This window comes from Plectropomus leopardus, chromosome 21 (genome assembly GCF_008729295.1).
Source record: "Plectropomus leopardus isolate mb chromosome 21, YSFRI_Pleo_2.0, whole genome shotgun sequence".
Classification (NCBI taxonomy): Eukaryota; Metazoa; Chordata; class Actinopteri; order Perciformes; family Serranidae; genus Plectropomus; species Plectropomus leopardus.
Window position 1 is genome coordinate 14111513 of NC_056483.1, and position 18425 is coordinate 14129937.

The 18425-nt window shown below is 39.4% G+C and overlaps 1 protein-coding gene across 1 annotated transcript in view; it reads right to left on the reverse strand.

Annotated features, from left to right (window-relative positions):
- The window catches only part of cntnap2a (contactin associated protein 2a), a 373307-nt gene that overhangs the window by 116699 nt on the left and 238183 nt on the right, over positions 1–18425 (reverse strand). The window contains exons 12-15 of the mRNA XM_042510367.1: positions 15200–15306; positions 11607–11726; positions 10539–10654; positions 8850–8934 (exon numbers count right to left, since the gene is read on the reverse strand). Of these exons, the coding sequence (XP_042366301.1) occupies positions 8850–8934; positions 10539–10654; positions 11607–11726; positions 15200–15306 (428 nt within the window). The remainder of the gene's footprint in view (positions 1–8849; positions 8935–10538; positions 10655–11606; positions 11727–15199; positions 15307–18425) is intronic.

An 18425-nucleotide genomic window follows, 5' to 3' on the forward strand; every position in this document is an offset into this window, starting at 1 on the left:
CAGCATTATCCCGGGCAATGACGCATTACCAAGGCAACGGCAACCAGAGAGCGCACATTATGGGATGTAAATGATATTGGCTTCTCTGTGACGGATCACACTTTGTTACTCTGTTTCTTGTACAGTCTCTCTTACCAAACACCACTTTGTCACAAAAAAACCCACACCTTCGCACACACACACACACACACACACACACACACACACACACACACACACACACACAAAGTGCTGTTTCACATTAGCAAACCTTCAGCCTGCACCACCACAGGTGTCTTCAGGTGTCTACCTTATCTGAAGCTGTAGAAAGGTTTCAGGCTAATTCCATCCGTTAATTTGCTGTTCTATAAAAAGCCTAACTTTACACGTCAGCCTCGAATGCCTCTTATCAACTGACTGAACACCCTTAGCTCCCCTGCCCCTGCCTGTAATGGGTGGGGTGGGGGGTACAGAAAGCTGCCTGCAACCTTGAAAGGAGGCGGATTCTCATCAGCGCATTTAATGCCGGGAAAGATAGAGAAGATAATTTAGCGTTAATTAGCATCTTGTCTACAGGGGGTAAGAAAAGGATGGGAAAAAGAAGGGCGGACACCGGGGTGATGAGGAGAGCGAGAGAGACGCCCGAGGACCCTGGTGATAGTTCTCCTCTCTCTTGTCTTTTGATATATTAGTTCTTGTTCTCTCTTGGCCCCTGACTTGCTTCTTGCCTCGAGTGCTTTCATAAATTAATAACATTGTAACCAGAACATTAGTCGGGTAATGAAAGACGTGGCACAATCGGGCACTGTGTGGGCACAATAGGCTAATAAAAGGGGATAATAGATAAAACATAAAGGGATATTAAAATTAATAATGACATAATCTCAAACAGTTAGAAGCCAGTGACAAGGTCCCTCGCAGTATGATCTTATTTGTTTTTAATTAACAGTAAAACTACTAAAAAAAAAAAGGAAAACACAAGGTAACGATAAGTTTAAATTAAAAGCCACACAGTGAAGGAGTCAGCAGCACATATTGTGGATTAGTTAAGGATTTCATATTTTCCAATAAAACATAATTAGGGACAGACTTTTGCACTTCAGATGGATATCAGCTAGCCTTTTTCACATTCACAGCAGTGAACCAGTATCTGTTATTTTTTGGCAAAACACAAGAGAGTGAAAGCGAGAGGCAAGAGAGAGAAAAAGGCAATTGTCTGCCACTGCTGCATTTGTAAAGGTTAATGATGAACATCAAAAACCACAAACAAGAGAAAAAAATAAACAAGTGGTTAACCAGTGCTGCAGAATAAAGTCATTAGGGTGTGATGCAAGTGTGTGTGGGACCTGTGAGTGTGTGTGGAATATTGCAGTGGTTGGCTTGCTGTGACTTGTGAGGCAATAATTGAGACCAGAATTCCCCATGGAGCAGAGTGTAACAACGCCACGCATACACACAGCCTCATTATCCTGAAACACGCTCATCTCACATCTCTGGCCACCCCCGTTTCTTCCCTCTCCTCCTGTGTCCATCATTCTCTCTTCCCCTTTGGTTCTCGTATGTATTTTACACCAAAGACCAATTCATGACCTGCGTTTTTGTTCGCGGTTGTTATGGGTGAGAGTCTTCTACACCAGAATTCATGAGCCACGTTATCGTAAAACATCACACCCTGTGACCAGTGTATATTCATCAAAACAATGCAGACAAAAACCTAATGAAGCCAATAAATGAAGCCTTTAGAGTTGTTTAGCCAGTTAACAGCATCATAACATTTGCAGATAACACCACAGCGATTGGTTTAACAAGTGACAGTGAAGAAAAATCTTATAGGAGAGAAGCGGAAGGTATATGGTGCCAGGACAACTCTCTCTAAATGCCCATAAGACAAAAGAAATCATTATTGGCTGTCTGTTATCGCTGTATATTCTCTGTAATATGTCTGTTTTTTCATCTGGAGATGTTTCAGGCAGAGGGTGCTGCTAAGCACAAGGTTTCAATGCATTTTCAATGCACAACACATAAAAAATAAAGGTGAACTCAACGTGAATATATATTCACTTGTGGGTGGGTGATATGGTTCCTCTATCATGGGATATCATTTTATATCACTGTATATAAATCAGTATGACTTTTTATATATTGCCAATTCCATCCTGTTACGACAGCAAACCTTTTTTAAAACTTGGTTTTAAAACATTAATCATTTTACCTTTGCATCTCTTGTCTGTGCTTTTGCTATTTTAGTGGTGACTTTAAAAAAAAAATTAAATCACTTACTACTCAATCAGACCTCTTATACCTTTACCTGCACTGTCACTTTTTTATTGCAAATGTCTATCCTTTCACGTGTCATATATTTTATTGCTTTGTAAAGCACTATGAATTGCCATGTTGTACTATACAAATAAAGCTGCCTTACATTGCCATATATATCAGGATACAGTAATTGTAAATAAATTCAGTTAAGAAATGGTTTAAAATAATTTTAAAAATAACTGTCATTTATTGAAACTAACATAAGAACAAAATAATAGCTGCCTTATGTGTTACAACATTTCAATTGAAAATAAAAGGTAAAAAAAAACGTTAAACTAAAAACATTTCAAAATTGGGTGTCTTTAAGGCTCTTGAGAACAATAATTTCGAGTGTTAAATTAACTCCCATGGCAGAAGGTTATAGCCAAATCTTTGCTGGTAGACACTTTTCAACAATTGCACATGCTGTCATATCACCCAACCCTAACTCGTCCCAAGTCTATTATTTTAGTGCCCTACTGTACACCCTGAGATCAAGATCAGCAGTCTATTGTTGGCCACAGCACAGTCCTTTTGCTCAACCTGTGACTGAAGTGTTTTGACAGATTAGAGAACAAGAGTTCCAATTACTCCCTCTGTTCCACTTTCTCTCTTTTCAGCTTTCTCCATTTTATCATCCTCACTCTGTAAACTCTTTTTCTTTCCTGTTTCCACCTATCTACTGTATATTGCTTACTGCCTTATTGCTTACATGTACCCTCTTTTTAGTGGCCTGTAACATTTTAGCAGCCAATAAATATGCAAACATAACAAAAGTCATTAATGTGATAAAATCCTGAAATAATAGCACTTTATAAGGACAGCATTTACCACTATCATAATAACTTTTGACATGACTGGACAAAAATTAAATTGATAATTTCAACTTTATGACATCACCCCGGATTAACTGGGTGTTGTTTTGCTGACAGCAAGTGAAAGCTTTACTTAGCAGAGGGAAACTGGCTGCAGCATTATCTGCAGTCTCCTTTTAGGGTTGTCAGGCTATTATCTCAAAATGTTACGATTAGCTACGATTAGAATTTTGCTCTCAGTGTTACTTTGCACACAAGAACAAATTAATTTGGACTGATTCATGATTGGATGACACAGTTACATTAGACAAAAATAGTTTGGCTTGGTAATGCTACAGTCTGTCAGTAAGTTAAACCTTTATGTCTAATGTTATCATTTACAAGATATTTTACTGAGGAATTTATGTTCTTCCTTTATTATAAAAGGCTTTATTACACATATTATATTGCTGCCAATTATTTGGGTATACAGACATATGTTACAAGCCACTGTCCACCAAATGCAAAATGGTCAAAAGGAATAACTTTATAATTCTAGTAGTCATAAACACCCTGTTCCCAATTGGCCAATGTTTCAGCTAAAGCTTCCTTAGCAGAAAACGTATTATGTGTGTGTCAGCGGCGCCTCTAAACTGTGCAAATATTAAACACATGTCTTACTGAAGAGCATTTCACTGGAGTAATGAGCTCATTTATTTGATGGAAACATTTCTCTCTTCATTAGCCTGGATTCTATAAATGATTCTATGAACTGCTTCAGGCAAGTCTGACAAATAAAGAGAGAAACAACACGTTTTTTCATAAGCAAAACAGAAAATGGGAATCGGAGTTTTAGTCGTTCTGTTCAATAAACAAACACATATGTTTAAGTTTGTTGGTTTTGGTTGTTTGTGGCTCCACCGCAGTTTCAGTGATCAAAAGCAGGTATCTGTGTACCACAGTATGATTATTTATTTCAATAGAACTTCAGTTTATCAGAAGCATTGCTTGAATTCATTCCAGTATTCATAGGAATTTGTTCCATATTGAATGATCCTACACCTACTGATGTACCACGACATCAACACCAGAGACCACTGTTCATTTCCTGTTACCCACCAACAGTCCGTATTTTCTTCTTTGAATCATTACTATGGTATTCCCAAGTGGTTATTGCTGTAACTACGATGATCAAGGTCCCCTTATCTTAACAAAGTAGTTATTTTGATGTAAAACCACGTTCCAGTGCAACAAAATGGAAAATTTTGGAAGAGTTGCTGAGAGTTGTAATGGGTCATTTCAAGCAGTTGTTTGAAGACCACCAACTTCTATACATGTGGGTCAAGTGCAGAACACTGATTGTATGATGCCCAGCCACACGGATGGAAACAGGATGTCAGGTATATAAAAAACATAATGTAGTTTCAAAAGGGAATAAGGAGCAACAGTGACAAGGAAACTCAAAGAATGAATAAAATCACTTAGTTTTTTTTACACTGGACATTCTTAACTTTTCAAGGCGACTGTCTTCTGTCGAAGTACAAACCCTAAGCATACACTTCATCCTAATTCCTCTTTGGCTGTGAGTATGTGTGTCAGAGAACGATAGCTGTGTGTTTTTATCTGCATCTGCATCTTCTCAGGAGCTTGTTTGTGCAAGCCTTGTGCCACTGGTTGTTTACAGGTTGTTTACGCTTAAAGGGATGATTCTAAATCATTAGTGAAGGGAGCTAATTCTCTTCTAAAAGCTGTTATTTCAACACTAATGGAAGAAGTGTTCAACAGAGTGAGTGAGAAGACAGGGGCAGAGAGATGGGGTGGAGGAAAGGGAGGATTTTAAGTGTAAGGAGGAAAATAATGTGAGGCAAAATTGGAGGTGAAGAATGGGAGAGGCAAAACTGAGACTTGAGATGGTAGATGGGATGAGAGGAAAAACAAAGGGGGGTTGGGGGTGGTAAGTGTGGACTAAGAGGGGAGAAAGATGGGTATAAATTGATAAATGTGGATGCAGAAGATGATGGGGACCAGTGGAGAGAGGAAGAGATGAGATAGAAACGTAGGGGAGGAGGAGGGAGAGAGAAGGGAAATATTGCCTGAGTTTGTGCGCCTCTTCAAGTTGTCTTTGTGTGTGTGTTGCTGCATGCATCAGCATCACGCTCTCCCATTATTTTACCTACTCATCCTGCAAATGTTGGACAGAGACGAGTTGTGTGTGTGTGTGTGTGTGTGTGTGTGTGTCCGTGTGCACGCGCGCGTGTGTGTGTTTGCAGGTGCAGGACCAGTCTGACTGAAAGGAGGTAATAAAAAACACTAAAGGGCCAGAATACGTAAAAGAGGTCAGACAATTAGGACAATTACTGCCCAAGTTCCAAATTAGGGGTGTCACTGGTGGCAGAATATAATTCCCATTTAACGGTTCGTTTAGCTGTAAAATGCCAGCACTAGTGTAATAGATGAGATCTAGATGAATTTAAAAGAAAAAAATAGTGGAAGTGGAAGGAGAAGAGTAGCAAGAGTGTGTCTGTGTAGCCATGCGTATATGAGTGTGTCTGTGGTTCACAGAAAAAAATGCTGTTGACAGTGTAATTTGATGAAAGCTGACAGCTAATTTATGAAGCATATTTTGGGGTAAATGATTTTTCCCGGTCCTACTTTCTCAGTCATTCTAGACTGGTAATTGGATTTCCCTAACTTGCAAGGTAGTGAATTAGGAGTAAACTTGAAGGACTGACTGACTGAGTGACTGACTGTGTGTGTGGTTGAGGGAGGGGGGTTCAATGTGTGTGTGTTCACACAACAGCATTTTAAGCTTGAGTGTAAAAAAAGAGTGTATTAATAAGGTGTGTGTATTTGTGTGTGTGTGTGTGTGTGTGTGTGTGCACACTGCGTTCGGAGGCGTAGGCGTCTTTTCTTAGTGCATTGGAAGTTAATGGCAAAGTTTTGGTTGGCTGCACTAATACCCGGCTATTACTAACCACCTATTGCTTTATTCCTACTCAGTCAATCAAGGACCATGGACAAACACACATACACAAACACACACATACGCAGGCATACATCTAACAAACCTGAAATCCTCTCCCCCTCCGTCACACTCTTTCTATCTCCTCTCACTCACTCTAATTGCCAGGAGTGTCTTGTCTTTATGAAGCTATCCGGAGGTGGATCTTGGTGTGTGTATGTGTGTGTGCACTGTGCGTGCGCCTGTGCATATTATTATTCACAGTGCTGTGTTTTTCACTATGAGAATAACAAGCTTGCCGTCATTGTCAGAACCGTTTTCTGCCTTTTTACTTTCTTTCCTCTGGCCAACACAACCCCTCCTCTCTCTCTTTCTCACACACACGCACACACGCGCACGCGCACACACACACACACACACACAGAGATGTCTTCCTCAAACAAGATATTAGATTAAATACCAAGCTTTGACACTGACTGAGCAAAACAAGAGTAAAACACAGCTGCGAGCCCTCCTCTCTAACTCTTCTCAACTGCATAAAAAGCTATTCCAAACCCTGCTGAAACTCCACTAAACCCAACCCTAACACCAACCAAATAGGTCCAATCCAGGGCAAACCTTACACACAACTCAACCATTCACAAGCCAGACCAACTAATCCAAGCCAAACTGACAGAAAACCTTACCAGGCCTCGCTCAAGCACATTACAGCCAAAGTGACTGAGTCCAAACAAATCTAATGCAAATGAATGTAATCCATGTTAATCTACTCAGACTGAGCACAGCCAGGCCACAACTCATTTCCAATGGTCTGTTTCAGTCCTATCAACCGTAGAGCTAGGTAGAGACAGGCTGAAAGCAACAGTTCAAACACACAGATGGGTGACAAATTAGCAGAAAAACCAACATAGGGTTGGAACAATGGTATTCCATCATGCTGCCTTAAATAAGTATAAATTCTAATCCAAGCTAAAGAGCTATTTGTTCGCCAATGCTTTTAATTAAGTTTCTTTTAAATACATTTTATTTGTTTGTTTGTTTTACTGTTGTTCTATTGTTTTCATTGTTTTATGCTACATGTGCTTTTGCCTGTTTGCCTTTAATGTTTTTATTCTATGTGCTTTGGATTGTTTGGAAAGAAACCTGGAAAGAAATTTGGGTATGAACACAATACAAATGAGAGGAAGGAATAATGATTGGAAAATCAGTTCTAAATAAATAAATACATCAACCAGTAACTTTGACAGATGTTAAAAGAACTTTAGGATGCAGCAATGCCAGGTACAAACTAACTGTCTCTTGCGGATTTTGACTATCTTTCCTGTTTACTATTAAACTAATGGAGCATGAACAAAAGACATTCCTCGAAAACCACCCACACACAGTTTACCTGCTCATTTCTGCAAGCTTCTCATCAAATTGCTTTTCAATGGCCAGCAGAGATGCCTTCTTTTCTTTTGCAGTTCGACAAAACTTCTTACTTTCCACTGTCAATTATCTGTTGGTGGAAAATGCTCCCTCTAAACTGGCCTGTGCATGAGCTAGGACAAGCAGAACCTTCGCCATATCCCACACTCTGGAAAATGATGGTTTTGTCCCAGTTGTCTCATACAAACTTTAGCTGTTTTGGGGAAAAAGTCCCTGACAGCAACCTGAAAAGCAGCTGAGTCACTTACAGTCCATCTCTGCCTCTGTGAAATGTTTTTGGAAGAGTTGGTTCAGGGTGGCTTCTGCTGTAAATCAACCTGAGAACTATCTTTGTGCAGACTAACACTACTTCTTTCCAATTCACATCCAGCCTGTCCATTGAGATCTTAACAAGATTCATGATTCTTATCTCTGAGAGCAGGTACTTATTTTTCTCAACGATATCCAGATGATGAATGGTCCATAAACTCAAATGCAAATGCATTTAGACTTTTCCACGGTGTCATCACATAGCCTCTGTTGAGCCTAGAAATATTGGTTCAGCCCAATTGTCCACATGTATGAGCACCTGGGACAATCTGGCCCAACACATCATGTAGGAACAGTGCGAATTAACCACCGTAAGTGTCCACAGTGCAGTTAAGGGTTTGTGTTTGGATACAGCATCAAAAATGTTGTTTGCTTGGTGGCAGATGAAAAAGAAGCTGGTAGGCGGGGTGACGAAGTGAGAGAAAGAGCTGATTTATGTGCAGCAGCAGCCTGGTGCTTCGATCATTTAGCACTTAAATGGTGCTGCCTCACGCATGTTTGAAATGTCACAGTGTCAAATGTTTTGCACATCCCAGTTCAAGCCATGCCTTACACTTGTCTATGGGAAGCCAAATAGTAATAAATTTGCACTTTCGCTTGTGCAAATTTACTTTTCTCTAGTAAACATGCTGCAACTCAGGTTGGTGTTGACATGACATTACCTCCCGTAGAGAACATATGTAATGCAACATTAATAACGAGTGATTCTGCTTTTTTGTTAAATTACTTGACTAAAACAGTAAGATTTTCTTGACTGTCCTCAAGTGAACCACATATATTTTAGATATTTGCTTTAATTATTTTCCTGATTTTTCATTTCCCTCAAAGCCTTTCAAGGCCTTGCTATGGCTCATTTCAAATTGGACATTTCCTGTTTTTTCCTTGACCATATGAACCCTGTTTAATTTGTATTGTCTCTGTTGTATTTCCAGGCAGAAAGACATGGGGAAAGATATGTTGTTAACATGACTTCCCCATCAAATTCTGACTATGAGACGAATAGAACATCCTGTCTGTCTCCATGCTGTGTACTTGTATTTGAGTCAGTGGTAAATTAAGATGCCATCCTCAGCCCTTACCTGGAGTGTTGAGCAGTCTGGACATGCGACAGCTGTAGGCGATTTGCTGCTCACAGTATTCTGCACTGGTGGTGATGGCTGTCACCTGAAAACACAAGTACAGATATATATTTTCATTTTTCCTTATTCAGCTGGATGGGAATTTAAACTAATTATTGAGCTGCAAAATGAAACAAAATGCAGTGTTTTAATTCAGCTTCCTGTGATTTAGAGAAGCTGAAAATGGAACAAGTGATCCATACAAATTAGGGGGGGAACATAATTACAGGAAGGATATGCTACTCAAACCCTGTCATCTCATGGAACACAGTGGTCTCGTATAAATTGCAGGTAGATGTCACTCCTCATCAGAGCGTTGAAATCTGTAAAGTTCCCACTCACTCTGTTCTTTTGGATGACAGAGGCAAATAACTGACTAGAAAAAGCTGGCTTTTTGACTTCATGCGACATGTAGAACCACTAACCAGAAAATTAAAGGGACAATTCAACCCAAAATCAAAAATGGGCTATATGTTTTTTCTATAACATGTACTGTTATTTGTCAGTCTAGATTGCTTTGGTGTGAGTTGCCGAGCGTTTGAGATATCGGCCTTCTCTCCAGCATAATGGAACTAGATGGCTCTCGGCTTGTAGTACTCAAAGCACCAAAAAAATCCACGTGAAAAATTCAGTAGCAGTGTCTCTTTCCAGAAATCATGACCTGGTTACTTGAGATAATCCACAGACCTTGTTATGAGCAGTTTTATGTCAGCACAATTTTCTTTCTACTGAACTACAAACTGCCAACCATATCACACTGCAGTGCAACCGTTAATGGTGTTTCAGGAGGAGCAGCAAGCAACTGGCTCTGGTTCTTTCTCATGCCTGGAACACACTGCGTGCATGAGCAGCACATGACAGAAAACCTGGCCGAACTGCTGCGTGATAAGTTGTTTGCAGCAAACGGTAGAGAAATGAGAAGAAACAGGTTAAATTAGCATTGTGCATTTGAAAGAATTAGGACTGAATCAGTTGAGGGTTAAATTTTAAGGTATCATTCAACTGTTTCACATTGCAGTCAATAGCTGTAGAGTATATGACGGTGCTCATGGTGTAGGTTTGTAAAAGCAGGCACAGCATAAATGTTACCACCAGGTCAGGTTACCAACTTCTGGTCAGTCTTTGCCTTTATTGATTTAGAAATTATGGAAACCAGGCAATCAAGTTTCATTAGATTCTCAAAAACACCCGGTAGGCACTGGGCAAACTTAACAAACAACTCAGTGCACAGCTCTCTTGGTGTTTCAAAAGTAGAAATAAAATTCAAAAAAGAAGTGACAACAAATAATGACTTAATGACAAAACTTTGTTTTGTACCTGGTTACCTTTAACTCACTGAGTTGACAAACAGTCACACATGAGTGCTGCTGTTCTTTGTGTATCACTGTGAGTGACTTGTAGGAGTCCATAAAAGGGTGATTGTTTCTAGTGTGTTTTGGGTGAGAAAAAACAGAGGAGCTTTTGATCAGCTCACAACTGAGAATGCAACCCTGACAGTACAAAATATTGGCACAGTGTAGTGTTGGAGAAAAAGCCTGCACAATTCAAAATTGGGATGGCAGCAAAGGGCCATGGGTTGGAAACAAACGCGGGCTGCAACACAGAACTTTCTGTGTATAATGTATGCAATTGTGGGTTTGTGTGTGTTACCTGGTCCATAGAGGCACTGTAGTTGACCTGTAAGACGGTGCGTCTCTCTCTACTGGAGCCGGTCACTGCAGTTTTGGGTGGCAGGTTGTTCATAACAGTTGTCCACACTTTGTCTTCTATATACACACAAACATGTTAACATGTAAACAGCTATTCTCTATCTGTGAGAATAAAACAGTTAGATGTAGGAAATAATGTGTTACACACAGATTAAACACAAACACAAACACAAACAAACACACACACACACAAACACACACACACACACACACACAAAAAGAGAGATGCAGTTTGACTGTCATGGCAGTGAGGTTCTTTCTGTGTAATCTAAGTTACAGCTATGAGACTCCAGGGTTTAATAGACACTTCTGTGCTGTTATAGCATGAGCCAGTCACTCAGACATCTCCCTGTTCATTCACACTGTCAGTCAGGGAATGTGTGCGTGCATTTCAGGTCTCGGAGGTATGTGTGTGTGTACGAGTGGGAGAAAGAGAAACTCTTAACATTTTCCGAGGGATGTGTGAGTGTGCTATTCAGCGTGACTAAGGGGCTAGCCAGCGGAGTGCAGTGACATTTCATTAAAAGTCTCGCCTTTGCTCTGCCTGCGTGCTCTGCTGTTCCACACTATCTACTTATTCCACTCTGTGTGCGTGTGTGTGTGTCGAGTTAGTGAGGTGTGTGTGGGTATGTGTGTGTGTGTGATTGACAGAAGTGTCACTCAGACTGTTGGAGCACCCTCAGGTTTGCATAACAGGTTTGTTTCTTATGTGTTTGTGGTTGGTGTGTATGTATATCTGTGTGTGTTTGTCGTGGCTGCTCCTTCAGAGTTAAATGTCAGTAGCAGTGACCGTGTTGCCATGGAAACCCCAGGTATAGCAGGTTAAGAGTGCTGCTGTCTGAGGTTAAGAATGTGGCGGGCCGGAGAGTTGTCTTCCCTCACAGGTCACTGGGGCCAGAGTAGAGAAGCGTGCACACACGCACATGCACACGCACATGCACAACGTATCACAGATGATAGCACACACAAAGGACTGTGATTTCAAGCCCTCACACACACACACACACACCTGTCATGTTGCAATTGACTTTGAAGGGTCCTAGGGGTCCGCTGCCATCAGGGTCAATCCAGTAGGTGTCAGAGGATCTGCCAAGATGCTTATAGGCCTCACATGAGGGCTCGTAGATGGCTGGGGGTGGGGCAACATCACGAAAAAAATAAGGAGAGGTTGGGGGAGGAAACAATACAAAAATTCCACTGTTGCTGATACTGTGATGCTGAGTGACAAATAAATATTGTTTATTATATTGTTTTACGGGGTTAAAGGTTCAATGACTCTGACCAACCTGTGCAAAATGAAAATGAACAAAAGTGTTTTTAAAGTCTACACAAATTCTTTATTTGGGGGTAAAAAATGTAAAGGCTGGCCTGAGCATAGCTGTGTGTATTCCAACCTCCAAGTTATTATTTTTAATATCAATTACTCAATCTGTGTTATGTTGAATTCTTAAAAAAAACTTTTCTTCACAGTGAATTAATAATCCAAAAACAGAAAATTCTTGATCTGTTGAAGTGAAGGGGATCTGCATTCAAAAACAGCAAAACTAGATTAACACATTTGTTTACAAACCCTCACACAACTAGTGCAGTATAATCCAACACCCGTTTATCCAGGTATGTTACAATGCATTTTTGCTAAAAATGTACTATTTAAAACACCTCTGCATAAACAACGCTGCAGTGCTATTTGCACGTGTGTGAGACTGCTTATGCCTTAAGTATTTACATATAAATGCATGTGTTTGGGAAGTACTGATAATATGATGAGACTTGGATTTTACTACACGAGTTGTGTGAGAGGTTTTAAATTAATATTTTGAAACAGTTTCGCTGTGGTTAAATGCCAACCCCTATGACTTCAAATAATAAAGAATTTTCTCCATTTTTGTATTCCTAGGTCACTGGGAAGGCATGCAAAAAAACAAGTTTTTTTTAAGATTTAAATGTGACATGGAGGGAGTAACTGATATACAAATGATCATCATTTGGGGGGGGGGGGGGGGGGGGGGGGGGGGGGGGGGTGGGAGTATTCCTTTAGGGCAATGTCTTAATCTAAAATCAGATGAGTTGATCCTCTTGTAAATATGAAAGAGATATGTATAGCAGTCATTTTCATTTTCAAAGACGCTAGAGAAAAGGTCCTTACAGTGATCTGCTTAAAGCTATTTTTGGACATCTTGGATCATGTTAGGAATCACAGTATGAGTCATATGATTAAACAACTTCCATATGCTGCCCACAGTGACAACAACATGTCAATAAAGATGATACATATTTGCAAAGACAGCCTTCATATCCACACACACACACACACACACACACACACACACACACACACACACACATATATATATACTGTGTGTATATATATATATATATATTATATATATATTTATATATATATATAAAAACAATGGACCAAATTAATTAAATTGTAGAATTTTCTGGGATGGATCTAAAATAGCACATCAATGTCCGAGGTTATTTTCCTTTTCCCCTCCTTCTAGAAGGCAATTTCATGTGGTTGCCAGTCTCTATTCAGCAGCTGTCAAGAAGTGGTGTCTTGTCCCACACACTCTAGCAATCTATCTGACAACATATTGATGTTATGTTTGTGTTGATCTACACAGAGACAGACAGAGAGGGGAGGGTAGGAAGAATTACATTTCAAAGAGAAATGTGACAGTACGACTTGGAGAGAAACTTCCTCATTGAGGCAAGACTGTTCACGGGATTTATACAGAGTTTAAAGAAGAGGGAAAAAAATGTTTTCTGTTTTGCATGTCTATTCTTTCTGTCCTTTCTTCAATCCTTTTTTGTTGTCTTTATATTTTTAGGGGACTATTTAATCATTGGTCATTTTATCTTGATATTCCTCTGTTCATCCAGGAGTTTAGGAAAACAGTTGCCTCATTAGAGTGCATGTTTCTCAACAAAATCTGTGTTTGGAAGAACTGACCCTGCTGAACCATCTCACAAGAATCTGTACAGAACTCAGGTTCTATGGGTTAACTCTGTGACCCGATTTAAAAAAGAAAAAGAAAAAAACCTCAACACCACATTTTTGTTTTCACACAGGACAGGAAACCTTGTCTCCTGGGTAAAAGTCTTGTGTTTGTTTGACTAATCCACCATCCTGCCTCCCTTTACTGACTTTCTCACCCTCTATACTATGTCATGCTGCGGACTGGTTTATATTGGAGCTTGTTGAAAGCATAATACATCTTATACAGACGCTAAAAGGGGGGCTTGTGCGTCGGAACCAGACACCATTGGCCACTGACCAAGCTGCCGTATTCTGCTGTCACCAGAACTGAACTACAGTCAAAATAGTGTTGGACATGAAGCTAAAACAAAATGTAAGTACTTTGAGCAGATATATCTGCAGCTCATAGCTTATAACTGGGCACCATGCAAGCAAAGCTATTTTTTTTAATTGACAATTATTTTCACTATTGATTAATATGTTGATACTATATTTTTTACATTTACTGGCCATTAGCAATTTGACATGTAAGCAGATAGTGCCTATAAAAATTTCCCAGAGTCAAAGGTGTTGTCTACATCTTGGTTGTCTGAACAACAGTACACCACCCAAGGATATAATATTTACAGCAAAAAAAAACCTAAGAGAAAATAACAAATATTCTTATATACGAGAATATGGAACTGGCAAATTCTTTGACAATTTTGACTAATGAAAGATTAATCAAATACCAAATATCTTTCAAATGTGATCCACTATTTTAATAATTAACTTATACTCTATTAACACTTCAAGTGTAGTTTGGTAGCTCATAAAACACAAGATTTTGAGCAAAATGTATTATTCATCCAACCTTCTAACCCACATTTTCGTGGCTGGTCCCTTGATTTGACCCACCGTCTCAAGGTTACTGCCATGGCCTTAACTATCTCTTATTAGTGAATTAGTCCTCCATAAATTGTTAGGAACACATGGACAGAAAAATATGGGGTCATGCAAAAACATATCTCACTACACTTCTTGTGTTTGTTATTTTTTTTCTTTTTCTTTTTATTGTTTATGCTTTATTTTCTTTCTGATGTTATTCAAAGTCCTCTGTCCCTCTGTGATGTTATATATCCTACACAAAGTCTTTTCCACTTGCTCTATTCTTCTATCTAATACTCCCACACTCCATTCATATTAAATCTGTTGCTTTATGTCAAACATACACAATATTGCCAAAACTTTTCCCTCTCATCCTCTCTTAAAAGAGAACAATATTTGTGGCACTTGGGAGGAGGGATGGCATTCTCAAAATTTTAAGCCTTTAAAGAAAAACCTCTTTAGCTTTTGCTCTTTTTCTGACTCTGTTCTCTTTGTGTGCTGGTGCTTTTGGTCGAGTTGCCTTTTCTCAGTCCAGAACAAAACAGCGCAATCAGAAAGCCTGGCCTCTAAACACTTCAAAAGTTCATCTGTCCCTCTGCTGAGGATTGTGGCTTTGGAAGGAGAAACAGCTTAATCACTCAAAGGCGAACAGAGGCAAAATCAAACAAACTCAGAGGGAACAGAATACATTGGTGTTTCAGTAAGGGAAAAAAACACACAACTGCATTTACACACATTCATGTACTCACATGTGTGGCAGGTGGCTCCAGTGTATCCTGTTCCATCACAGGTACAGCTGAAACTGTCCCAAGTCTGTTTACACCGTCCGCCGTGTTCACAGTGATTGGGCATACACCTGGAGAAAGGATGATAGAGAGACTCATTTGAAACATTTACAAGATGTGATGCCCTTTACAGAAAGATAATTATATGTTTGTGTGTACATAAAGGTCAAAAACACATACACACTACCCACTGCCACATTACTTCCTTCTAAAATACAAGCGTGCATAAATTAGATAGATTCTAATTTATGTCTGGTTTTGTTGATATAGATACATATTTGATATTTGTCAAACTGGCTGCTAAACATCTGTCTCATGTGTGAGACATTTAGATAATCCTACTAGCACAGTAAATGCCTCTGACTGCCACTGAGACTATGGTTAATATGCTGACTACTCATCTGATATTGAAGATCAGAAAGTGAAGCCTACAGAATATTTCTGATGGAAAGATTGGAGCAGAATTATTTTTGTCAAAATATTGATTTATGGATACTTATCTATATGGAATATTTAAAAAGGTTTCAATGCTCATTTTCAACAGTATTGATACACCAGTACCAGCTGTGTTTTCTTGCTTTCTCTCTTTCCCTACAGAGTTATCACACAGAATTGTGACAGCACCCATTTGAATATCCTTAAACTGCAGAATTTTGAATTAAACAAAACAACGCCACGAGTGCAAGATGGCAGCGCTCATATCCAGGATATTTTGGCCTTATTTTTGCGCAGTGGAGGGAAGTGAATACACATCATCGTCTTTATATACAGTCTATAATCTGGATTTATGTAGCAAGGCATCAATATCCCACTTACAATGCAAAGAAAAACTTCTGTATCTTAAAACGTGTGATATAAATTCAGATTGTATGCTGCACGATTCCAATGGCCACACATGCATTAGCATAACAAGGCTCCTTCAAATTCAGGTGAAAAAATGAACACATATACTTACTAACTTACTACTTCCTAATTATTATTATACCCAGTGGTGAGTGTAAATGTTCCAGTTGATTGAATATAGCTTGACTTAAAATACATATCTTTTTCTCTCTGTTTTGGCCCTTTGTCATGCTAACATTGTTTCTCACATCCATAATGTTGCCTTTAGAAAACCTTTTCAAAATGGATGAATCTGAAATGTCACTGTTGAGTAAAAAGTGTGGACAAGAAAAAGAGAAGCATGTCCAAACGTTGACACGTAATCACAGAGATGAGATGTAATTGCTCATACAAATTGACAATAACTGACCAAACAATATGGGTGTTTTCGTTGAGCATTATAGCATTTGATTGAATGTGTCGGTGCAGCGCAGCAGTAATTACTGGTCACTTTAACAGGAAGCAATTATTTTCGGATGCAATAAATAACTATTTAGTACTTAATATATTGCATGACAACAGGCACACAGAAATATACAAATGAAAACAACTTAATTGCCTGTCTGCCTTTAATAATTTGAAACATAATTTAAGTAATCATGGAAAGCAGGAAGTGACAGAATTAATTGTTTATTGTGTCAATATTCTGTGCAGATGACAGGTTTCTTAACCAAAAGAGGAGTAAAAAAAATCATTGCCACTATCGAGTTTCAACATTCAAAAAAAAGGACCTGGGATTAGTAGTGCAATGCAAGTAAACACTGTTATCCGCCTCAAAGTGAATACACTATTTCAGCACATAGCAGTTAAGACATCACTGGGTTTCTTGTTGAAATTTGACTACCAGCTCAAATCCTGAATACATCAAAGTTCTGTGGTTTGATCTGCCTGCGGGCCTGGTGGGGATAGATCCCGAGGCACTGTCGTCTGAGAGCTGGGTATCCTGCACACAGATTCGCAAACATGTACTCAAGCACAAGTTATGTGATTAAAATATCTGAGTCTGATTATTTGAATGAATCAAAGTGTTGTTAAGAGGAAGGCTGGCTGGAGGAAAAACAAACACTGACTCGTAAGTGCTGCAGGGGTGCTTTAAAATGCTGACTACTTCTTCAGTCATGTCGGGAGTCGGGCAGTTTCGGGCACAGGGACGTTCCATCTCTGGAGGGAGACACGATGATAAGCTGTTTTCATACCTCTATAGTGCCTACGAAGCTGACAGACAACTGTGGACTTGTTCATATGATACATGATGAGTTTGCTGACAGGGGAGCCTCTCTGACTGTGAATATGTTTTATGTCTCTGTATATTCGCATGAAATGTGCTTTGAAAGCCATCAACCCTAGAGTGACATTAACCTTCATATGTGTTTTCTTACTCTCTGAAAAAGTGCTGCAGCAACAAGGTTACAAGTACTATAAAAAGAGTGAAGTGCTGGTGTGTTTTCTGAATGAACTGTATAGTAAATACTGTAGCTACTGTGTCTGTGTGTGTGTAGACTGAAGGAGAGAAACTGTGGATATAGTAAAATTTTGGGAGAAAAATGACATGCAAAATTATCATCCACCTCTCAAAGCATATCTTTGCTCTGACTGTGTTGACTGATGCAGATAAAGACACTTTAGGTAACACTACTACACATGAACCTGCCTGCCATTTTAACAGTGACACTGCTTTACATAAAATACGTGAAAAGTGCTCTTAGAGTAGTGCAAATCACTGCAAACCAGAGCTGATAGCAGCCACTCTAGACAATGCTTGTTTCACGGCTGCAAGTGGCAGAGTTCTCCCTCCCAGTTTCCTTACAGACAACATGGTGATGACAAAAGTATTATGGTTTTATGGTTTATTGTTTTTCAAATCATGCCTAACTTGAGTGATCACAACATATCAAGTATGGAATTAATTTGTTAATGCTACAGTTAAAAAAATGTGGCCTGCAACAGACGGTAAGGCTTTTTGTTTTAAGCTGAGACTAATTCCGGAAATGCTTTTGGCTCTCTGCTTTTGCTGCATGATTTAGTTGAGGACTTGTGGGCACTACCGACCGCACTTCTGGAGTCAGCAGTCAGTGATGGTATGAAACAGTCAATAAAACAGGCTTTTCAGCAATTTTAAATTAGCCCAACCATGAGAGTTTCTTGCGCATACAGTCATAAATGTGTACACAAAATATTAGGCTAATTGGTCCAACTGTATTAGCTCCGGACAGACAGATACACACACACATGCTCGCACACGCACACGCACACACACACACACACACACACACACACACACAACCAAACACATCATCAACTCCAGGAT